The sequence below is a fragment of the Sinocyclocheilus anshuiensis genome, unplaced genomic scaffold (genome assembly GCF_001515605.1).
Source record: "Sinocyclocheilus anshuiensis isolate Anshui unplaced genomic scaffold, SAMN03320099.WGS_v1.1 scaffold330, whole genome shotgun sequence".
Classification (NCBI taxonomy): domain Eukaryota; kingdom Metazoa; phylum Chordata; class Actinopteri; order Cypriniformes; family Cyprinidae; genus Sinocyclocheilus; species Sinocyclocheilus anshuiensis.
Window position 1 is genome coordinate 2,470,731 of NW_015547689.1, and position 25,465 is coordinate 2,496,195.

Below are 25,465 nucleotides of genomic sequence, written 5' to 3' on the forward strand. Positions count from 1 at the left end.
GTGGCGCCCGCCACAATATCAAAACTGACCGCCACAAATAGATTTCCCAAAAGTCTTTGACTTCCTTGAATAAACATGAGCACTGCACGTTTCAAAATTGAAACCCGGTGCGGGTGTTTTTATATCACTGTATTTCTGAAGGAACATGACTGTCTTTTGGATGTCATTTTCATTTCATCTTGCATGTAATATCTGATAAAGCAGCGTTTGTGAGCGAAGCGCCGCTTTGTGTACAGCGTTACCGGGGAAACCTTGATCTCTACCACTCCAACAGTGCCTCCTGCTGGCAGAGAATGAATTTGCATATATATGCCTCCACAAGTCTGTGGGAAACGCTGCGATAGTTTTACTCAAATGAAACTGTCAAATGATCATGAAGTGACTCTCAGAGACAAATTCCGTGACATTCCGTGTCATACAGTAAATTGCATTTATATGACTGGATTCCGTCCACATTTTCTTCATCGCGGAAATCATAGATAATATTGAGGTGTTTTGCAACTTCAGTGTAACGTTAGTGGATTGTGTTTTATTGCAAATTAAGCAACGTCTGCTGCTTGGTCGGACTCGTGACTCTCAACAAATCAGATGGGCGGTGGGCGGAGACTGCTTTAGGCCACAGGGTGGTGAGTTCTGACAGGCTGCATCAGAGGCAAATAGCGCGTTTCAAAATTAAGTTATTTTATCGGCGAATCAGTTTTGAAAATGACCGATACCGATAATTATAAAAATGCTTAATATCGGCGCCGATAATCGGTTGACCCCTAATATGGACTAACCCAACTTTTGGGTTAAAAATTTAACCCAATGGTTGGGTTAGTCCATATTTGACCCATAGTTGGGTTGAAACAACCCAGCATTTTTTAGAGTGTACATACATACATACATACACAGAATTAATGTGCTAGTATTTTAGGAGATCTTCACACACTTCTGATCTCTGTGTGTAGGTGGTGTAGCGTCTTCGTAGAGTGAAATGATCCAGTCCAATGAACGTACACTCATGTATTACCAGAGCCTCTCTTTATGTGTGTGGGTATGTGTGAGTGTAATGTCTACATTTCTACTTTCTGTTGGAAAACAGTCATGCCGTGTGAGACATGTCATACACTCATTCCGCATGCTGACAGTGGGACTAGGAAGTGATGCAAGCATGTTTCTGTGTGTGTGCTTGTGTTGTGAGAGTCTCTGTTTTTGGATGCATTTATGGTTGCAGTGACAGTTTATCTGAATCAATTAACTGCAAATATGTGTGCTTTCTGATTGTGTTTGTGTAAGTGTGTGTGTGTGTGTGTGGTAGTGCAATTGCTTACATGTGTTACAGTTTTTCCTACTATGGCGATTAAACAGTTTCAGAAGTAGCACACTTAAAGGGATAGTTCACCCAAAAATGATAATTACACCATAATTTACTCACACTCCTAGGTGTATATGACTTTCTTCCTTCAGACGAATACAATCTGAGTTATATTTAAAAATGTCTTGGCTCTTCCAAGCTTTATAATGGCAATGAATGGGTGATATTCGGTAGTCCAATAGAAGTCCAATAAAGTGTGCCAATCTATCATAAAAAAAAGTGTCACACACAGCTTCAGGAGGCCTTTATTAACCCCCGGAGACGTGTGGAATACTTTTTTTATGATGGATGGACGCAGTTTATTGAACTTCTAATGGACTATCGAATATCACCCATTCACTGCCATTATAAAGCTTGGAAGAGCCAGAACATTTTAAAATAAACTCTGATTGTATTTGTCTGAAAGAAGAAAGTCATATACACCTAGGATGGCTTGAGGGTAAATAAATTATGGGGTAATTTTCATTTTTGGGTGAACTATCCCTTTAAAAACTGCCCTTGCGAGGGAGCATTTCTGCACTGTGAGCGTACAGAACTTTAATCATGCACAAAAATGCACTCTCGCGAGAACGGTGTTGAGGAGTGTTCGCTTGACCCCATCTACGCCCTCTCAACTGCTCAACCCCCTGCTCTTCTTCTTCTGTGACATTTTATGGCAGTTGGCAAACCAGCCTTAGGTGCATATACCGCCACCTACTGGGATGGAGTGTGGAGCATTGATATTAAGGTAAGCTTAAAATTCTTTTTAAAAAGGGTCTTCAGTTTAAATCCTGTTCATTAACTCTGTGTCTTTGAGAAATTTCAATAGTATATTAAGCACTTTTACAGTTGTTTAACAAATCTTTGTTTAACAACTTCTGAAGTGAAAACTGATTAATCCCTATATCTCGAAGTGCTTGTTGTAATCTTTAATTATCATATCCTTTGCACTTTATTAAAACATGTTCAAATCACGTCTAACACAGTCTAAGTCCAGATTCATGTTTTCCAGTCATATATAGTGACTGATTAAGTGCAGTATGCCCAATTCTAATATGAGATATTACACTGCCTTCCCTTCTGTTCCCAAAGCTTCTCTTCTCACTCCCAACTATTCTCTGAATATTATATAGATGCCTTCCTTTATTCTCACTATCCCATTTTCTTTGCCACATGTCCTTTACAGCTTTTTTAATTAACCCTTTTATTTCTAATTTACTCACTGGGACATTAAACTCTATGTCTGAATGTTTTAATGTTTGTTTCGCTATTTGATCCACCACTTCATTTCCTTCTACCCCTATATGTGCGGGTACCCATAAAAAAAAGGAGATAATTGTTTTTGTTTGATGTAATCTGAACAAACCTTGTAAAATGTCTTGTCTAGTTGATAATTTTCCACATTTTAAACTTGATAATGCTGAAAAAGAGTAAGAGCATATGACCACTTCAGATATATTGATCTCTTCCACTCACTGAAGAGCATATTCTTTTTATTGCAAGCATTTCTGTAGTATAGACAGACATATATTTGATGTTCTTTTTGCTATTCTGTACCTAAACTTTGGTGTGTCCTGTTTCAGGATCTTTAGATCCATCTGTATATATCTGAGTTATTGTTATATATTTCTGATCCAAATAGTCATGTACTATTATATCTTTAGAATCTTGTCTGTTTTTATCATTTATACTCTGTAGAAGCTGAAAGTCAACTACAGGCATTGGGAATAGCCATGGAGGTGTTACTGGCAACACTACAGTAGGGCAAACAGCATATTTACTTATTCCAATTTGATGAGCCTCATTATTTACTTTCCATCCAAAGCTTTTCAGATTCGCATATTCATGTTCCCAGCAGTTTTCTAATACTCTTTTAACTGGATGTATTTCTGAATGCCCTTTTACAGTAGCCCAATCTCAATCCCTGCTCACTCGTCAAGTTGACTTTTGAGACTTTGGAGGTGGGGATCAAGTCTCAGATGTCTGTGATTGGTCACTTTCAACAACGCTTGTTAAGTCATGACCTTAGGAATTGTTTTTTAATTATTTATTTATTTATTTTTATTAAATAATCATGTACAAACAACATGGCAACACCAATACATCTTTGCTTTAGAATATAAGGAATAGGTATGAAACATGAAACTTAAGGAATAGTATATACAGAGCAGCTGAGAGAGAGAGAGTTGCGTCATCTCCATTCAGTCCTATGGACCAGTTTTTTACTGCAATGGCAGATCGTGGAGCCTCTCAACAGTTCCCGGAAGTTAGCGCCAAATACTATCAGCACCGTAGAGGTGCAGCAGAAGAGACTGCAGTGTTGAACTTTTAAAAGGTAAGACATTTGTAGAATAAATTGTATATTATTAGCACAGCTAATCAAATTATCTTGTGCATTAAAACATGCTAGTAGATTATTCCCCACTAAATTAGTAGATTTAGGGGACGTTATTCCTTCTATTCATGCAGTTTCATCCATTGTTGTTGTGTAATTAAGGCTTATAAATGTGATTTTTGCAGGGTGGGGAGTTAAATGTTAGAATTGAATTGATTGCAAAGGATGCTGATGGACCTAAGTGAGAATGAAAAAAGTTTAAAATAGGCTAGCAGTTTTCATTTCAGAATCATACTAGGCTAAATGACCAAAAATGTATTATATACCACTACTGTATTATAGTTAATCACAGTAAACATGTACATTATTACTATATTTTATACTTAAACATCTTAGCTACCGTAGAAGCACTGTGTGGTGGAGGAACAGTGATGCCACAGGACTGATATGTGATGGAGCATCACTTAACCATTTCTCCTGTGTTTTCTCCTTCTCTATCGTGCTTTCAGTACAAGAACCACATAAAGACTCCCTATAATGAGACATCTCCCTCACAATGAGTCTCAACTGGCTTTTGCAAGTCCTTCCCTGTTCTTTGTGTCTTTGTAAAAAGTGCAAATTCCCAAGTATGATTACATCACATTTTGTAGTTGTAACCTATAGCTATATTTAGATTGCTCCTGCTGACTATATCCAGCCACTTACAAAGTCTTCAGATGGCCTAACACCTGTGAAGAGATGACGCCAACCCTTGAGACGATTTCAGATGATGCTAGCTCTGAATAAACATACAAAACTGCCCAATTTTCTGTAAAGCTGCTTTGAAACAATGTGTATAATAAAAAGTGCTAGACAAATAAGTGCGAATTGAATCAAACTTGATGCATAATTTTTTTCCTCCTCTCCGCATTAGTAGGGAAACCATACATTCTTACTACTTTCTGTGAGTAACTGAATTCCTGAATTGAATAATTCCCATCAATTTCTGTAAATAAGTGCACAACAAAAGTCAACATACATAAAATATATGATTAAAAGTGTAAAAACAATATTTTAAGTTGTTTTAAATTTTAATATACTATGAATATATTTATATATTAATAATTGAGGGGTGCACAAGAATCGAAAAGGTTAAATAAGATTGATTTAAACTTAATTTAATCTTAAAAAATGCACTTATTTGGAATGAATTTTCTAAGACAACACTAAACATTGTGTCAGTAAGATTAATTAGGTCCACAGTAACCATGAGATTAGTGAAACCATAATGAACATTAAGACGTGATTGCACTTGAAAAACATACAAGTTTAAGAACATACAAAATATATTTCAAAACAACAGCAAACACATTCTTTAACCAAGGTAACTTTAGCCTAAAATATGTTAACAAGGCAGGTAACGATAGTTGACCACATTAATCCTCAAATATAATTAGCTAATGCTAAGCGTAAATTCATTAAGATTGTTATTGATGTCGACACTAATGATATTCACCAAAATAACATTAAAGAGGTGTGTGAACTTGCAAGTACAATGTCAGACACTGTAATATGCTCTGGTCCCCTCCCTTCTTACTGTGGTGACAAGATGCATATCAGACTGTCGTCTCTCAATGGCTGGATGTGGTGCCCTCAGAATACCATAGGTTTCATAGACAATTAGACGAGTTTTTGGGGCAGACCTGACCTGTTGAAAAGAGATGGTCTTCATCCCTCCTGGGGTGGTGCCGCTCTTCTGTCTAGAAATATGGCACATAGTCTTAGAGTTTGTACGGGTCAGGAAGCAGACAGACTGGCTAAACCGACTGTCTGCTAGCCACCTCACATCACAGAAGTCAGTTAATTCTCAACACATAGAGACTCTTTCACCTAGATATCATACTATAGAGACTGTGTCTGTTCCCCAAACTAGCAAATACAAAAAACGTCCAAAACAATTTAAAGGTAACAATTTAATTGATGTTCAGCAATTCTGAAAAAAAAAAACAGGTGTTAATTATCAGACCAAAATCCTCTGCATGTAATAATCTAGAACACTGTCTAACACTTGATGGCTGTGCTGTCAATTCTTTGTCATCAGTTTGGAACCTAGTGTGCTATTTGATAGCAACCTTTGCTTTGAATGTCATGTTTCCAGCATTTGTAAAACCGCATTTTTCCATCTTAAAAATATATCTAAATGATGAACTATGTCAAATGCAGAAACATTCATTTGTGCGTTCTTGATCTCAAGGTTAGATTATTGTAATGCTTTATTGGGTGGTTGCTCTGCGCACTTATAAACTCCAGCTGGTCCAAAATGCAGCAACTAGAGTTCTTACTAGAACCAGGAATTACCATATTAGCCCGGTTCTGTCAACACTGCACTGGCTCCATATTAAACATTGTACACATTTTAAAATCTTGCTAATTCCTTATAAAGCCCTGAATGGTTTAGCTCCTCAGTACTTGAGCAAGCTCTTACCACATTATAGTCCTTCATGTCTGCTGCGATCTCAAAACTCTGGCCGTTTATTAATACCTGGAATTAAACCACACCATGCTGGTTTCATCTGGCCAGAGGAGAACTGGCCCTCTGACTGATCCTGGTTTCTCCGAAGGTTTTTTCTCCATTTCTGTCACCGATGGAGTTTAGGTTCCTTGCCACTGTTGCCTTTGGCTTGCTTAGTTGGGAACACAATTTCTGGCAACATTGTTGATTTGACTGCACAGACACTATTGGAAGAGAACTGAACTGAGCTGGATGATGACATCACTGAATCAACAATGAACTGACTTAACACTGTAAAGCTGCTTTGACACAATCTGTATTGTATAAAGTGCTATATAAATAAAGATGACTTGACTTTTAAAAACAACATTGATATAACTACATATACATGTTGATTTATTTTATAAATATTGTAAATGCATTTATTGTCTACTAATTACTAAAAATCGCAGTTCTGTCTCTAACTCAATGTATTCCAATGACCAATCACAGGAGTGTCGACATCTGACACTTGATCCCCACCTCCAAAGTCTCAAAAGTCAACCTGATGAGCAAGCAGGGGTTGAGCAATTGAGAGGGCATAGGGGGTTCAAGCAAGCGCTTCCCTTTCAGGGAACGTTTCCCTTTCAAACGGTCTCTCCCATTGCGTTGACACACTTATGGGGAAACTCCTGTTTACTCTGATACTGAAGCCTGATTTGTTCACGTTCGTGCAGCTGCATGAACCAATGGCGCTTCAACCCACCAAAAGGGGAGGAGCCAACCTTTATATAAGTAGGCTCTGAGCGCCATTTTGCCATAATTTTTCTCCTTCAGCAAAGAAGATTATCTCCTCGCTGATTCTGCAAACAAGCTCAGCTCAGCCTGCTACTCGCTGCCATAGAGGGAGCCCCCGGCAGTGGAAGAAACCAGAAGCCTTCCCCTGCGGCCATCCGGCACATCTAAGAGCAAATTCTAAGCAAATTTCTTAGCAAATTTCCAGTGATGTTGCTGCTAATGTCACGCCGCGAGTATGGCTCGTGCCGGGAGCCCCTACATGATGCAGATGGGCACAGTGAGTGTGTCGCCTGTACGCAGAGGCTGCGCTCACTGAGATGGCATGCTCTCCCTGCGAGAGCATGAGTCTCGCCCTTTGCCGTTCGCGGATCGCCTTCTTTAACCTTTTCGCACGTGAGTTTAAAATATACTAGCTGAGTCCCCAGCATGAGTTTTTTTAGGCAACCAATATTTTAGAATGTTTCGCTTTACTGTTTCCATAGAGATACGTCATGTTTGTCACGTGGCACACCGCAGCCACAAGTGTAAGTAAATGTATTTGGTAGTTTAAACACCTTTATAATGACCATGGTAGTTGATCTATAACGGGTGATGGGCGCTGCCATGTTAGTTTGCGCTGAATCCGAGCTGTGGGATTACAACACGTAAATTCCTCTCCTCCCGAGATACATTAAAGTAAGTTTCTGGTGAACTGGAAGAAGAGTAGACTAAACTTTATAGTTACCTACACAATGTGTATTTGATATCAATAAAACGTCGTCAAATTATAATTGAATGGATTATTATTGCCGCTTTCATAGACTGGGCTTTAACACCGGGCTCGAGTGATCCACGTCGACGCAGCTCCCGTGTGCTTCAGTCTCCCCCCAACATCTCGATTCACCTGTGTGCTTCACAAGTAAGGAACAGCGCCCCTCATCGGCTGCGAACAGCTTGATTTCCCTCGGCGCATCTGAGGAGGAAGCCGTCGTTGATGACTCCATGTCATTAACGGCTTTGGATGCTGAAGAGTGGGCGTGTTCCGGCAAAGAGCCCAAAACCCGCCTCTGACACAGACAACACGGCCCAAGGTGGACAGCGAGCTGATCCGCGTTTTAACTAAAGCTGTGGAGGATCTTGGCCTGGCTTGGTCGGCTCCAGAAGAGCCTGCCCACGGTCTCCTTGACAAATGGTACCTGAAGGGACGCTGTAAACATTCCTCCGGCCAACGGCCCGCTCCATTCCTGCCGGCAGTTCACGAGGAACTCACCAAGACGTGGCGTGCCTCCTACTCAGCATGTGTTAACAGCAAGTGTTCCAGGCCATACTTCTCCGCACCATGGATGAGTTCTGATGCCTTTAGAGAGCTGTGCACACATTTAGACAAGAGCTCCTTGTCTCCCTGCCAACGAGTGGTCTTTCTTGGTACAGTTATCGATTCTGCCCAAATGCGGGCATGGATTACACTGGAACTCCCTGTTCAGCGATTGGCAGCGTCGTTCAAATTAGGGTCTTCAGTCCCGTCAGGGCTTTCCAGAGAATGCTCAGCCTCATGTCGGCCACTTCCTCTGTGATTCCTCTGGGCCTGCCCCTTCAGTACTGGCTCAAAACCCATGTCCCGTCCCATGCTTGGTGCCTGGGATTTTTTCATCTCAGGGTAACCCACCGCTGTATCAGAGCCGTGGCCCCTTGGAAAACCTCTCGTCTGTTTCAATCAGGCATCCCATTGGGACTGACCTCCAGAAGGAAGGTGGTCATGACAGATGCCTCCAACTCGGGTTGGGGAGCTCTGCACGAAGGCAGACCGGCGTCCGGCTCCTGGTCAAACATGAAGCAGTGCTTACACATCAACTGCCTTGAGATGATGGTGTGTTTTTTCTGGCCCTGAAAACCTTCCTGCCGGCCTTAAAGGGGGCACCATGTCCTGGTCCATTTGGACAACACAACGGTGGTAGCCTTTATCAATCACCAAGGCGGTCTCAGGTCACGTTCCCTTCACAGGTTGGCTTGACTCCTCCTTTTATGGGCACAGGGCAAACTCCTCTCACTGAGAGCAGTTCATGTGCCGGGCAGACTGAACCAGGGGGCAGACATGCTGTCCTGGGACAATGTAGCTCCAGGAGAATGGAGACTACATCCCCAGACAGTTCAAATGATTTGGTCTGTCTTTCGAGAGGGCAGAAGTTGACCTCTTCACCTCAGAAGACAGCTTTCACTGCCCGATCTACTTTTCGAGACAGCGAGGTGCCCTGGCCCATGATTGGCTCAGCGCTCGCCTGTACGCCTTCCCCCCAGTTACCCTGCTTCCTCAGGTCATCAGACAGGTCAGGGAAGTCAGATGCTCAGTCAGGAGACCCCACTTCAGTGTCAGAGTAAAGAGGAGTTTCCCCATAAGCATATCAACGCAACGCTCGTTCCCTTATCTCAGGGAACCGAGGTTATGCTAGTAATCGTAGCATTTTTAAGTGCACTACTTTTGAAACTGTTTAATCACCATATCCTACAGTCTTGATTCATGACAAGGCGCATTTGGGAGTCAGTCATTCAATGTCAAGACAGAGCAGGACAGTGTCCACAAATTTTCCTCTTCTCCTCAGGGCCTATTGTGCCTCATGATCTCACTGCAGTAGAAATGGATCCTGCATTTTTTTGCACGTTCTGGCTGGTTTAACTATTCTTTCTACAGAATGCAAATTGCTTCTCTGTTTAAACTACATACATAGATAGAAGCATATCAACTGGCTAAATTTACTCTAATAATCACAACTGCACCTTCTGCAGAGATGCAACATCCTATGCATTAAAATACATCATCATATACCTTAGGTAATGTATAGCTGGTGCAATGCGGTCAAAGGTTTATGTATTGGTGCTATGGAAAACAAGATAAAGACATTTAATATGTCTTAAACATCTTTTAAAGTGATAATATTCTGTAATTTTATAGCAATTTTGTTTCACTGAAGACCACTTGTAATGCTAGTGAAGACTTTTTTACACGGCTATTTCCACCCTTTCTCATACGCTTAGAATTTAACAGGCTAGTTTTACTACTCTACCCTTAAGACTTTGCACAATATGTAATATTTAAATAATCGCTTTTATGATTGGCTGATTATGTGGAACACATAGTCCAACCTGTACACACTGGTATGTTATTGAAGTTTCATGTCTTTTTTCTAGTAATCTTCTGAAGCAAAATAGCATAAGACTAAGTCTTGTTTTAAGAGATTATGATATTTATTTAATTTTTTATTTTTTATTATTATTTTTGTAGTTCTTTTACTTTTTAGCATACATTTTTCCAAATTAAATGCTGTATGTAATGTATTAATTATTTATATTCATGAGGATGTTTAGTTTTACTGGATCTATTTATTATGCCATTATTTGAGTATGCTGTCTCCATTCGTATGGGATCATAGATAACGGAATGGAACATAGAAAATGGAAGCCAGTAAAACTGTCAAACAATGTCAGACAATATAGTGGATTTTTGTAATAGAACAGAAAATCTACAGATGCTTCACTCGTTCCTCCATTATTTATGTGCTGATGTGTACCAAATCCCAACCCTCTCTCCTTTCACACACTCATCCCTTCCTCTTCTCACGATAAACGTGAAACAGGGCCGCAGAAAAGACTTGCACAAAAGAAAGATAAAATTGACATTGCCCTGAGATATTTCTGCCATTAGACTCTTAGAATGGCTCATATGCCCTCTGTATGTTTGTATTTTCATGAATTCATGCCACTCAGAGACTCTCTGTGGTGAAATGGCCTTTCAGGGCAGAAAAGGAGCTCCAAAGAATCGCAGAGAGTAACAAAAAGGCAAATCATGGTTTGAAATTGAGAAGTTATTTGCAACTGAACCTATTTGGTGCTTTGAACAGGATGTAGTGCAAACGTCTGCCCACCAAAAAATAATAATAATAATTAATTGTTGGTTTAAAGGAATTTAGACAAATTTTTATGAATCATTTATTCATATTTGAAAGTGTTTTTCAGGAAGACCTTGAGTGTGTTGTATCCTTTGTGCTTTGTAGACTAGTGCAGTGGCCCTGAGAGAGTGATTATTCATCTAGTTACATATTTAACAGGATTTACATGAGATATTTATTTAGATATTTATAGTTGTCACATGGGGAAGTTGTCTCAAGGTCTGTATCTTAGTGAGTATAAGGTTTTGAGTCAAAACTACACTTATGGAAATGCAAGTTTTCTCTAGCAGTGGTTTTGTTTGTTGGTTCTAAATAACTTGTGTGGTTCAAAAGATTGGAACTACTGAAGTTATTTAAATATGACTTGTGACTTACAAACTAAATATTGTTATATTTTTATTATATATTGTTATATATTGAACACAGTAGACCTACACTAGTATTCAAAAGTTTGGGGTTGGAAAATGCTTTTGAAAAAAAGGCTCTGATACTCACCAAGGCTGCATTTATTTGACCAAAAATACAGTAAAACTATCATGAATCCGATCCATGAATTTCCATCCACTTGCCACCAGAGGTCGCCCTTCCATGATATTGACTCTCGCACCACACAGACTGTTACACATCACCCTGGACTACATTTCCCATGTTCCATTGCACTGATTACACTCACACCTGAAACCATTTACATGCTCACCTGAATGCTATTACACACACTATATAACACCTACCCTGATCTGCGTTTATCACTCATCTAGCAATGCCTTGCCTTGTCTGTTTCCCCGTGTTCTGATCACTGCCGTGTACCTGGATTATCCCTCGAGTCTCGCCCAATTGGATACTGTTCGCCCCTGCCTGGACCTTTGCCTTGTACCTGGATTATCCCTCTTGCCTTGCCATCAATATACCTGTTTGCCATTTTCTGACCTATGCCTGTTTTTGACCACGTCTCTGTTCCTGCTCTAGTCGCCGAGTATAGTTCTGCATTTTTCACTCCCCAAGTGTTAGCTGCCTTACCGAGCCATTCCGTGTTTTCCGCTTTAGTCTAGTGTATTGTTTTGCGTTTATCCCTGTTTAGCGGATAGCTACCTTACCGAGCCTGTTTAAGTTTTCATAGTTTTCTTAGTCTAGTCTTAGTCTTGCCTTGTCTGTTTTCCTGGTCTCTGATTCACGCCACATATCTTGGATTAACCCTTTGCTTGCTGTTTCTGACTCTGTTTGCCCCTGCCTGGACCTTTGCCTTCTACCTGGATTTATCTCTTGCCTTGCCTTCGATATACCTGTTTGCCATTGTCTGACCCATGCCTGTTAAAACCACGTCTCTTAATAAAAGCTTGCATATGGATCCGCATGTCTCTCGTCTCATAACAAAAACAGTAATATTGTGAAATATTAGTACATTTTAGAATAAGAAGAATTTTCAGCAGCCATTACTCCAGTCTTGAGTGTCACATGATCCTTAAGAAATCATTCTAATATGCTGATTTGGTGTTTAAGGAACATTTCTTATTATCATCAATGTTGAAAACAGTTGTCTGGCTTAATGTTTTTGAGGAAACCGTGATACATTTTTTTGCAGGATTTTTGGATGAATAGGAAGTTCAAAAGAACAGCATTTATTTGAAATAGAAATCTTTTCCAACATTATTAACGTCTTATCTGTTTCTTTTGACCAGTTTAATGCATCCTTGCTGAATAAAAGTCTTAAATTATTTTTAAAAAATTCTTACTGATCTCAAAACTTTTGAACAGTAACATGCCTTCTTTTATCGATAAATATTTGGAACCCATTTCCATAGTAGTTTATGCTGATTTTATACTGTAAACCAGTTTACCAGATTTTAAGCATTATCTCTATTCTGCACACTATTGTCTAGTGTGCTGTTATTGTCTACTTCAGAATGTGCTGGTGTGTGTGTGTTGTACCATCTGATGGTAGCTTGCAGACTGCCACCCCCTGACGCTGCTTTCCTGCTCCTGTGGAGAGGGATTGGCCCCAGGGGAGGAGGCGGAGGCAGTGGCCATGTGCTGGCGGGAGCTCGGCAGGCATCTTTCACACGACTCTCTGACTCCCTGACTCTTGGACATACATCTCTCATCCTGTCTTGCTTCCTTTCTCTCTCATTCTCTTTTAATCCCTCATTTTCTTTCCAGCGTCAATGTGCATCTTGAAAAATAAAACACACATACACACAAAGAGATGGCAAGATTTTAATGAGAACGCTGGGAAATCAGGCATTAATAGTGTGATTATGTACATAAGGATTTTTCCTAATGTACATATAAGGACTAATAAGGACTAATATTGAGGGATGAGAGGTGGACGTCAGCACATAATGGTGATGTAATTGGAGACTTTGAGGGGCTCTACCCAGCGTGCTTTGCAGTCAGGCCTTCTGCAGTCCTCATGAATATTGAAGAGGAAGCGCCGGGCACTGCAATGTGTGACTGAGAAGAGCTGCAGCTTCGTTAAGAGGACAGAGAGAAAGAGAGAATGTAATGCAGTTGCACGATAGAAGAGACAGCATGTTCAGAGTAGAGGAAGACAGAAATAAAACGGAGGGAGGAGGAGTGATACACTGAATGGAAGGATGGGATGCATACAACTGGTTGATTTAAATTTTTTATTATTAAACAGATACTTATGACTCTCATTTTTGGAATTATAACCATAAAGAGCCTATTATTATTAAATGCAGAACCAATTGTCAGCAAGCTACAATGCTACATTATTTTAATGCAGTCATTCATAATGTTTCTTATTTGATATGTATAAAATGGTGGCAAAAGCAATATACAGTAAGATACCAGACTGTAAAAAGTAATTTGTTCAGTTTACTTAAATTGTTCAAACTCCTTGCCTTAAAGGGGTCATATGATGCGATTTCAAGTTTTCCTTTCTCTTTGGAGTGTTACAAGCTCTTGGTGCATAAAGAAGATCTGTAAAGTTGCAAAGACTAAAGTCTCAAATCCAAAGAGATATTCTTTATAAAAGTTAAGAGTTAACCACGCCTACCTAAAACGCCTCGTTCTAACACGCCCCGACATACCTACGTAACTATGTGGAAATATTAGCATAATGCCGCCCAAATGTGCACGCAAAGAAAGAAGGCGTGATATGCGTGTTTATTTTAGCACTTCCGTCAGTGAACACGCAGCCTGCAAATCACTAAAATAAATATCAAACAAATAATAGTTAAACTAGAAAGTAGCCTAAATAAGAAAGTTAAATACACCCTGTCTACCGGACACGAGCGGTGCGACACGTCAAAATACTATAGAATTCATTATAATTGTCACGAATCCGATCCATGAATTTCCATCCACTTGCCACCAGAGGTCGCCCTTCCATGATATTGACTCTCGCACCACACAGACTGTTACACATCACCCTGGACTACATTTCCCATGTTCCATTGCACTGATTACACTCACACCTGAAACCATTTACATGCTCACCTGAATGCTATTACACACACTATATAACACCTACCCTGATCTGCGTTTATCACTCATCTAGCAATGCCTTGCCTTGTCTGTTTCCCCGTGTTCTGATCACTGCCGTGTACCTGGATTATCCCTCGAGTCTCGCCCAATTGGATACTGTTCGCCCCTGCCTGGACCTTTGCCTTGTACCTGGATTATCCCTCTTGCCTTGCCATCAATATACCTGTTTGCCATTTTCTGACCTATGCCTGTTTTTGACCACGTCTCTGTTCCTGCTCTAGTCGCCGAGTATAGTTCTGCATTTTTCACTCCCCAAGTGTTAGCTGCCTTACCGAGCCATTCCGTGTTTTCCGCTTTAGTCTAGTGTATTGTTTTGCGTTTATCCCTGTTTAGCGGATAGCTACCTTACCGAGCCTGTTTAAGTTTTCATAGTTTTCTTAGTCTAGTCTTAGTCTTGCCTTGTCTGTTTTCCTGGTCTCTGATTCACGCCACATATCTTGGATTAACCCTTTGCTTGCTGTTTCTGACTCTGTTTGCCCCTGCCTGGACCTTTGCCTTCTACCTGGATTTATCTCTTGCCTTCGATATACCTGTTTGCCATTGTCTGACCCATGCCTGTTAAAACCACGTCTCTGAATAAAAGCTTGCATATGGATCCGCATGTCTCTCGTCTCATAACAAAAACAGTAATATTGTGAAATATTAGTACATTTTAGAATAAGAAGAATTTTCAGCAGCCATTACTCCAGTCTTGAGTGTCACATGATCCTTAAGAAATCATTCTAATATGCTGATTTGGTGTTTAAGGAACATTTCTTATTATCATCAATGTTGAAAACAGTTGTCTGGCTTAATGTTTTTGAGGAAACCGTGATACATTTTTTTGCAGGATTTTTGGATGAATAGGAAGTTCAAAAGAACAGCATTTATTTGAAATAGAAATCTTTTCCAACATTATTAACGTCTTATCTGTTTCTTTTGACCAGTTTAATGCATCCTTGCTGAATAAAAGTCTTAAATTATTTTTAAAAAATTCTTACTGATCTCAAAACTTTTGAACAGTAACATGCCTTCTTTTATCGATAAATATTTGGAACCCATTTCCATAGTAGTTTATGCTGATTTTATACTGTAAACCAGTTTACCAGATTTTAAGCATTATCTCTATTCTGCACACTATTGTCTAGTGTGCTGTTATTGTCTACTTCAGAATGTGCTGGTGTGTGTGTGTTGTACCATCTGATGGTAGCTTGCAGACTGCCACCCCCTGACGCTGCTTTCCTGCTCCTGTGGAGAGGGATTGGCCCCAGGGGAGGAGGCGGAGTCAGTGGCCATGTGCTGGCGGGAGCTCGGCAGGCATCTTTCACACGACTCTCTGACTCCCTGACTCTTGGACATACATCTCTCATCCTGTCTTGCTTCCTTTCTCTCTCATTCTCTTTTAATCCCTCATTTTCTTTCCAGCGTCAATGTGCATCTTGAAAAATAAAACACACATACACACAAAGAGATGGCAAGATTTTAATGAGAACGCTGGGAAATCAGGCATTAATAGTGTGATTATGTACATAAGGATTTTTCCTAATGTACATATAAGGACTAATAAGGACTAATATTGAGGGATGAGAGGTGGACGTCAGCACATAATGGTGATGTAATTGGAGACTTTGAGGGGCTCTACCCAGCGTGCTTTGCAGTCAGGCCTTCTGCAGTCCTCATGAATATTGAAGAGGAAGCGCCGGGCACTGCAATGTGTGACTGAGAAGAGCTGCAGCTTCGTTAAGAGGACAGAGAGAAAGAGAGAATGTAATGCAGTTGCACGATAGAAGAGACAGCATGTTCAGAGTAGAGGAAGACAGAAATAAAACGGAGGGAGGAGGAGTGATACACTGAATGGAAGGATGGGATGCATACAACTGGTTGATTTAAATTTTTTATTATTAAACAGATACTTATGACTCTCATTTTTGGAATTATAACCATAAAGAGCCTATTATTATTAAATGCAGAACCAATTGTCAGCAAGCTACAATGCTACATTATTTTAATGCAGTCATTCATAATGTTTCTTATTTGATATGTATAAAATGGTGGCAAAAGCAATATACAGTAAGATACCAGACTGTAAAAAGTAATTTGTTCAGTTTACTTAAATTGTTCAAACTCCTTGCCTTAAAGGGGTCATATGATGCGATTTCAAGTTTTCCTTTCTCTTTGGAGTGTTACAAGCTCTTGGTGCATAAAGAAGATCTGTAAAGTTGCAAAGACTAAAGTCTCAAATCCAAAGAGATATTCTTTATAAAAGTTAAGAGTTAACCACGCCTACCTAAAACGCCTCGTTCTAACACGCCCCGACATACCTACGTAACTATGTGGAAATATTAGCATAATGCCGCCCAAATGTGCACGCAAAGAAAGAAGGCGTGGTTTCAGGAACTTTGTTGAAAACGACGTGTTTGAGAGAGGCGGGGCATAGAGGACCTACAATAATGTACAGTATTTGAAAAATAATGTGTTTTTTGAACATTAAAGCATGTCAACATATTCTGTTACACCAAATACACAAAATAATGATCTTTAAAATTGCATCATATGACCCCTTTAACTCAATTAAGTAATCTAAACTTCATTTGTATTGTGTAATTTAAGTCTTATTTACTAATTTATTAAAAGTATTCCTTACTTATTTTGAGTCCTATTTACTTTAGCCATTTAAGTTTTGTTAACTAAATTGAATCTGTGATCTGAGGAACATTGAGAGTAACTATTCCTAGTTTAAAAAACACTATACATGTATAGTTTGTAATAGTTGTTCATTAACAATGCTAAGCAATGCTTTTTGAATCAGGGGGGAAAAAAGTCCCAAATTAAATGTTAAGAATTGTACATTTGAGAAGAATAATTATTCCCTGTGCACATTAAAACAATGAAAATAATGCATACTCAATATACTTTAGCTTACATAGTCACAAAAACGTGCTCATACTTGTGTCAACAAGTAAGCAAAACAGTTTAATTACAGTAAGAGAAAGCATGAAAATAAACATGCAAGACCTTTCCTCTCCATGTTTTCTCCAAGCTGGACAGGAATGCCATGGAGAACCGCTGTGTGTTGAAGAGTAACCTCAGTTTCCTTCCTTTCCTTCCTTCCTTCCTTTCTGTATATGTAAAGAATGTCTTATTTATTGTTTTTAATTTGATGACAATCCCGTACTCCATTTAATGGGATAGTCTGCCTAAAAATGAAAATTCTCTCATCATTTATCACCCTCATGCTAACCTCGATGTATATTACTTTCTTTCTTTAGATAAATGCAAAGAAAGATTTTTAGGAAAATAATCAATCTCTGTGAGTCCATATTTGATGCTTAAAAACCACACACAGCAATCGTGACCGTAATTCATATGAGCAAGTGGATGAATAAATGTCTACTGATGACATCTTCACAACATCTCTCTCATGATCGCTTGTATAACAGTAGGCCAGAACCACTGATTTCTGGTAAAAAAAAAAAAAGAAAAAAAAAAGTTAAAAATACTAGTATTTAAATGGATTTTGGAGCATTATATTATATTTTTGGAGCATTATATTTGAGGGTCCCATCCCCTTGCATTATATGGACTCACAGAGATGGATTATTTTTCTAAAAATCTTGTTTGTGTTCATCTGAAGAAAAAGTCATATACATCTGGGACAGTATGAGAATGAAAATATTATCAGATAATTTTCATTTTTGGGAGGAGTATCCCTTTAAAACATCCTTTTCTGCCAAGTAGGGTCATCACATACCTTCTCCAAATTGTCTGTTTTTCCTTCTAGGATTAAGAGATTTTGAGAAAAGAAAAAAATGTGATTAGTTGTAGAACAACAAAAAGACACAAATATCTGAGATCAATATCTTTAGCATTATTTTCACTCCTACACTTTGTAGTATATTGAAGATAGTAACCTCATATATGTATGTATTGCTTTGGAATCAACATTTGTATCTCCCCAAGTGAGCATATTAAACCAGCAGGTATGGGTCTGTAATATGTTGGTGCAGTTAAAAAAAAATAATTCATGAAGCTCATTCAAACAGCAGATACAAATCTGACCATAAATATATAACTATATACTAACTGGATTGAAGGAAAATAAAAGCATAGACAAGTAAACAATCAGTAAAATGCAAAAATAAAATAATAATAAAAAATAAATACATATTTAAATGTTTGATTAAAATTTATAACAGATAGATTTATTTAGGCCTGTCCCCTTAAGAGCCATGGATCCAATATATTGATCCACATCTGTTTTTCCTCCAAATTTTATACATTAATTTTATATATATATATATAATGGTGGCAACATCAATATGATGCTATATATATATATATATATATAGTATAAACCCATAAGCAATTAATACTTTAGTAAACACAAGACAGATTGGGGACTGTTAAATTAAAATGATGAATAACTGCATTAAAATAATGTAGCATTGTGGTCTGACCGTTAGCTTGCTGACATTTGTATATGCGTTTGCTCACACCAAATCTAGAAATGGACAACCAGATCATCTTTTAATGTGAGCAATAGAGCAGTCATTACCTGGAACTGAGATCTGTGTCCAAGTTTCTCTCTCTGTGTGTTTTCTGTCTTTATCTCTGTTTTAGTAATTTAAGAATAGACCAAGACTGGGGATACATCTAAGATAAAGTCTGTTTTGTTTCTAATGCATTGCAGACGCAGCAGCCTGATGTACACATCAATATTTCAGTGGTTCCATTTTAGCACCAGGGTAAAAGAAAACAGGAAGTTGCTTACACTGATCCCAGTTATCATTACTTCCTTAATGGTTTAATTTCTTTACATCCCGAGTGAGAGTATGAGGTTAAGCAACAAACAAGCAACATGCCAGTGAAGGGGACATCGGATGCAAAATTCCCTTTTACATGGTGTTTGCATATAAATGTGTCTTAGCAGTGTGTGGACACAACCACCCTACAATGATAAAAATCCATTCACTCCGTTTTTTAATCCCCCAAAAACCTAAACAGTCTCAATTATGAAGCCATTTTGATTTTCTGAGCAATATGACGTCATACTACACAGGCCCCGCCCACAACCGCTGACGGACTGTCCCGTATTAGCATATCTCTGCCCTCAGCCAGTTGTATGCTGTCCGCCATTTTCTCCACGCTCGAGTAGCCATAGCGACAACAATGTCTCATAAGCAGTGCAGGTGTTTAGTAGTTGGATGTAAAAGTGAACATAAGAGTCTTCATTTTCTCCCAACATCAGAGCCACTGGGGACACCGCGGATTAGTAGGGAATCGGCCGATAATGGCTTTAAATGTAAATATCATTTCGGCCCGATATGAAAAATAATGCCGATATGTCTTGCCGATAAGAGGAATAAATTCACTTCATCAGCAGTGTGGCTCATTCTTGAAGCAAAGTTTTGCCTGAATGATGTTTGGATTCACTGTTTTGGATCGCTGCATTTAAACTGAGAATGCACGTACAGAATGAGGCATTCGGTGTATGATAGAGTAAACAGTAACAGCACATGCAGCGGCAGCCTCCCACGGGTCCTAATGCCCGCTCAGTAAGGAGTTTTAATTCTGTAGGGGGCGCTGTTGGCCTACTTCTAATAAAATGAAAGCAAAATACACAAATAATATTTAGACTGTACATGTCAAAGTCTAGACCCTGAATATAAGACGACAGCATTTTTTCAGATGTATTTCCAAGAAAAAAACATCTTCGTCTTATATTCGGGTCAATACGGTATTTAAAAAAATATATATATATGAGCTCTAAAAGATTTTCAGAATTTTTACAACTCTTTTGCTTTAGACCATTTACAAATGTTACATCATAAAATAAAATGTTAAGGTTACCACTGCATCTTTCTGAAAAAAAAAATGCAGTGATTAATATATAGTTTATTTATAGTTATTTTCAAATCTTCAATGTACTGTCATTATAAAATAAGTTTATTATTTTTTATTTAATTCTAACACAAAAGTTAAAAACTAACCAAAATTTAAAATAATTATATATCGGTATCAGCATCGGCTATCTGCCAAAATGAGTTGAAAATTATCGGCATATTGGATATCGGCAAAAATCCAATATTGTGCATCCCTTCGGATTAGTTTTGTTTTTGATGGTAATGTGCCACCGAATACACAGAAAAACAGAAGAGAAGGGTGGGGTGAGCAGTAGCTCATTATCATTTAAAGAGACATGCACCGAAACGGCTCGCTGTGAACTGTTTTTGATAAGGTAAAAGGGTGTTGTTTTACACGACCTTTGAGGAATTTTAACCAAAGTATGTTGCAGACATTTCATGAAGAGCCTAAAGAATCATACCAACTTGTGGAAAATGGGCATCTGATGTCCCCTTTAATGTGTACAGACTAGAATCAGAAGACTTGCACAAGTTATATGTTCCACTTGTTATGGCGTTTTCATGGAGCATTTTTGTCTTTTGTAATAGCCCCAATTCACTTCTGTTATTTTGAAAAGAGCATCCAGAATATTATTAAAAAATTCACCTTTTTATTGTTTTTTTTTTTTTCAATTTATTTTTAAGTATTAATTGATATTTAAAATAATAATCTTTAGATTACATTTTAGTAATCTAATAGTAATCTAATAGTTTTTTATTTTATTTATTTTATTTCGTTCTGTCCTTTGGGTTTCCACAGAAGAATGAAAGTTACATTTGAACGATGTGAAGGTGAGTAAATGATGAGAAAATATTAATTTGAACAATACCTTTCCAAGATGAACAACTTTAAAAGTTTATAAAATGTAAAATACTGTAATTCCAACCATTTTTTTTTAGAATTTGCACTACATGGCCTGTTGTGGACTTTTAGCACTGTTGTAGTCATGCTAGCTGTTAATAATAGTGTTCCGTAATTATAGATCTTTATTTATAGATCTGCAGAACGCTGTGACCTTCTAAGGATTGTTTTACGAGACTTTGTTTTTCTGCTTCCTGTCATTGCATGGACCCAGTGGCTGCTGCACTGGCAGTGCCTGACCATTCAGTCAAACGAAGATATTGAGCTGTAACATTTTGTATGTGTTCATTTAAGCACTGTGTGAGAGGCACAGCTGCATGTGCGTGTGTTATAAATGGCTACCCTAGCACCACTATGTAGGTTTCTCTTTCTGTAGAAGTGGGTCTCAAAGCAAACCCTGGAGGGTTCATTATTGCGATTCATCATTCTCGGCCTACTGGTGTCGAGCTCCAAACGACATCTTTGTCACTATTTTCAGCGAGTGTGTGAGAATGTAAAGGTGTGTGAGAAGCCAGACAGGTTGTTGAATGTGGCCGTGACCCTTTTCTATTCACCGGTTATATATCCCTCATAATTACTCTGGCGGATGATGTCATCCCTTAACTTTCCGAACTGCGTGTTAATCCATATCTGCACTAGTGATACATGAGGGATTATGTAAAATTAATTAATTGACTGCTCTTGCACTTTACGTAAATGAGAAACGTGACGTTATGCTGACAGTTGCCGAGAGGAACTCAATTCCCCCAGTGCACTCAGTATACTTGTGTCTGGGTTTGACTCGCCTTTCCTTCACAGTAGAATCATAAACAGTCTGGATTTCTTCCTCTGAGATTTTAACGTGCACAGTGCTTAATAGCTTTGTCATAAGTGTATACTGATATTTGACAGCTTCACTCTAGTACATTTCAGCCAGCTCCACTGTTGTGTTGTGCCTCGTTCACACTAACAGCAAATATATGTATAGTAACATTAGTGAAATTTTGGCAAAGATTTGTGTGCAAAAAAATTCCATTGTCTATTGCAATTACATCACCCATGATTCTGTACAGAAAATTCTAACAATCAAATTGCACGAAAGGAGCTCTGCCCACTCCCATGAAGCACACAAATAACGTAATATACATATTGTTTATGTATATTAAACATAGATTAAACATAGATATAATCAACAACTTTAAACAAACAGTTGTATATTTTACCATCCTTTTTAATTGAATTACCTCATTTGCAATGCTTCATAGGATTGTAGTTCTTTCCGTTGCTAAAACCGTTAACAACACAGACACAGAACCAACTGCAAATACAACAAATACTTTCAGAACTAACACCACTAAAAAAGTGGACAGGCACTAATGCAAATATTGTGCTCTGAAATCTCCAGCTGTCATTGAAAATTAATAATATTTGGACGCTTAGATTGAAACGAGGATGTTGAAAGATGAAACAAGTGTTTCCATTCACCATTCCATTCAGTGTTTCTATTCTAGTGTGTCCATTCATGTTGTTTTGTGGGTGTGGTTCTGAAGGCCACATACTCCTCAGAGTAACTTTTATGAAATTAATTAAAATACATATACAGTCTTTATAAGCCCTGCTCAGATTTCATTCATATATTTTAAAGACATTTTTTAAAATCTCTCTCTATCTCTCATATGCTTTTTATTATTATTTTGTTGACCTGGTGTTTGGAGCTAATGAAAGAAATGGTCAGACTGACTCAGATAAATGATGAATGTTGCTGAAGCTCAAGTAAACAAACAACAAACTCTGCTTTAATTTAACAAAACAAAACAGACACTTAAGCTGGACTAGCTAAATAGAGCAACCTTTTTCTTATATAACAATAAACATAAAGCTACATATTTGATGTGTCAGAGCAATGGTAAGGAAGTAGCCTGAACACTCACGACATAAAGGGCCCGTTTGAATCCAGATATGTAATTCTCATTCTCTGCAGCCTTGTTTTCATATGATGTTAAAAAATAACCCAAAACATATTACATAGGCCTATTAATTAACTCTAATACTCACCAAGCATTTATTTGATCAAAAATAGAGTAAACATTTATATTGTGAAACAGCATTACAATTTAATATATTTTAATTTAAAATTAGAATTATTTAAATTATTTTACATGATATTAAAATGTAATTTATTCATGTGATTGCAAAGCTGTATTTTCAGCAGCCATTACTCCAGTCTTGAGTGTCACACGATCATTCAGAAATCATTCTAATATGCTCATTTGCTGCTCAAGAAACATTTCATATTATTATCATTAGAGCCTGACCGATATGGGTTTTTTGGGGCCGATACCGATACCGATATTAGGGAGTAAAAAAAGGCCGATACAGATATATCGGACGATATTCTTTGTGTATATTATAGTACAGTACCAGTCAAAAGTTTGGACACTTTCCCATTCGTGTGTCCAAACATTTGACTGGTACTATATATAGAATACAGTATATACATAAACAGAATATATATACATAAACACATTTTTTGCAATGATTACTCAAATGTGGTGATCAAACACTTATAATGGTGACAGAGATATGTAAGGGCATTTAACAATTTAACAATAAACTTGCGATGAGTGCGATGCACAAAGTAACGGGGTGTTAGTTGTAACACGTGGTTTGAATATTTATTTTACCATAGTAACATTTAAATTCTGGCTTAAGTAAATTTTTTATCTCAGTTTTTATTATTCATTTAAAATGAGACAAATCTACTATTATTTTAATCTCCAATCTGTTATTTATCAGTTCAGATAGTTTTTTAATGCTTTGATTACTAGCAGAAGACACTAACCAGTTTTAAATTCCAGTTGCGCAGATGGGGTATCATTGTTGACAACAGTCATGCTGGTTACGTTTTTGTGGATAATGTGATGCGTTTTTTCAGTATTCCTAAAAAATAATAGTTTAATAGATTAAAAGTTAGAAAGAAAAGCATTTATTTCAAATTGAATTTTTTTTTTAAATATTACAAATATCTACTATCAATTTTGATAGTATTTGATCAATTTTATGTGTCCTTGCTGACTGAAAGTATTAATTTATTTTAAATAAAACAGAAATGTGTGTGAGTGTGTGTGTGTATATACATATATATATATATATATATATATATATGCATGAATACTTTATAAATAGGGTTATAAAGTATTCCTCTGTTCACTGTTTGGAACTGGGCACTAAAATGCATTTTATTTTGTGATACTTAGTGTGACTTTACCATATATTTCCTTTTTAATGGATATTTGCTGTATGCAATAAATAGCAATATGTCACTCATCTTTCGTGGATTTATTTGAACAGAAAACCAGAAAAATTTAGGTCACAGAATTTATTTTTCTCTCTGCATCTTCATGTGCTCAGAGTCAGCATGGTCCCTGCATCAATAGATGCCACGCATGTAGGCTTTTGTGAATCTTGAAAATGATGTCATCGCTCTCCTAGCAACTGCTTAGCAACCAGTCTTGGAGAGCACCCAGAGCTGGAATCCCTTTAATGCGACTGGGTTTCTGCAGTCGCCCTCTCAAGATCGAAACGAAAATGTGACGTTGTCATGTAATTCTCCCTCTTATTCCTTGAAAAGGTCAATAGTGCTTTTTTTGTTAGCACACTTTTGTATTGCATTCAAAATGATTGAAAGCATTTAAACAGATTGTGTTTATATTTTTTCATGTGCTCATACTTGAAGTTTAAAATGACTCATTGGAGCACAATTTCATGATCTATTTGTGTTACCACAGCTTTGAACATGCAGTTTCAGTGTTTTCACCTGCCCATACTGTATGTGTCTCATGTGTGTGTCTGTGTGAATTAACACGCTCTGTCTTTGTGGTATTGGTGTCTTCTAGGCTCATGTGGTTCAGCGCTGGCTTGTGCATCAGGACAGTAGTTTGAGTGGAGAGGGTTCGTCGGAGGCTCAAGGTGGAAAATGGCACTTTGATGGAAGAGTAAATATCTTAGTACTGCCTCTCAACACTTTACTTTCCTCTTTCCTGACAAATCGTGTGTGTTGGTGTGGCTTCTTAATCGTTTCTGTCTGTGGTACTCTTGTGGTTGTTGTGGATCTGGTGGCAGGTCTTGTGATTGAATGTCGTGATGTGGCTAATAACAGTTAGCTTCGCTAGTGTTCCGAGAAGGGTCTGGCTGCAGCTAGCGCTTGCACTCTCAGACGTGCATTCTCAGGCTTGCACTCTCAGACACTTGCACTTCCGCTAGCGACGTCACTTGCAGTCTTTATTATTTTTTATTTTGTTCTATTTGTTGATTACTTTTTGTTTGAATCTCTCAACATTTTACAACAGTAGCCAGGTGGTGAAGACAAGAAAAAA

The 25,465-nt window shown here is 38.0% G+C and overlaps 1 protein-coding gene across 1 annotated transcript in view; it reads left to right on the forward strand.

The window, feature by feature from the left end:
• The window catches only part of LOC107703564 (ankyrin-1-like), a 95,705-nt gene that overhangs the window by 24,015 nt on the left and 46,225 nt on the right, over nt 1-25,465 (forward strand). The window contains exon 5 of the mRNA XM_016506243.1: nt 24,986-25,084. Within this exon, the coding sequence (XP_016361729.1) occupies nt 24,986-25,084 (99 nt within the window). The remainder of the gene's footprint in view (nt 1-24,985; nt 25,085-25,465) is intronic.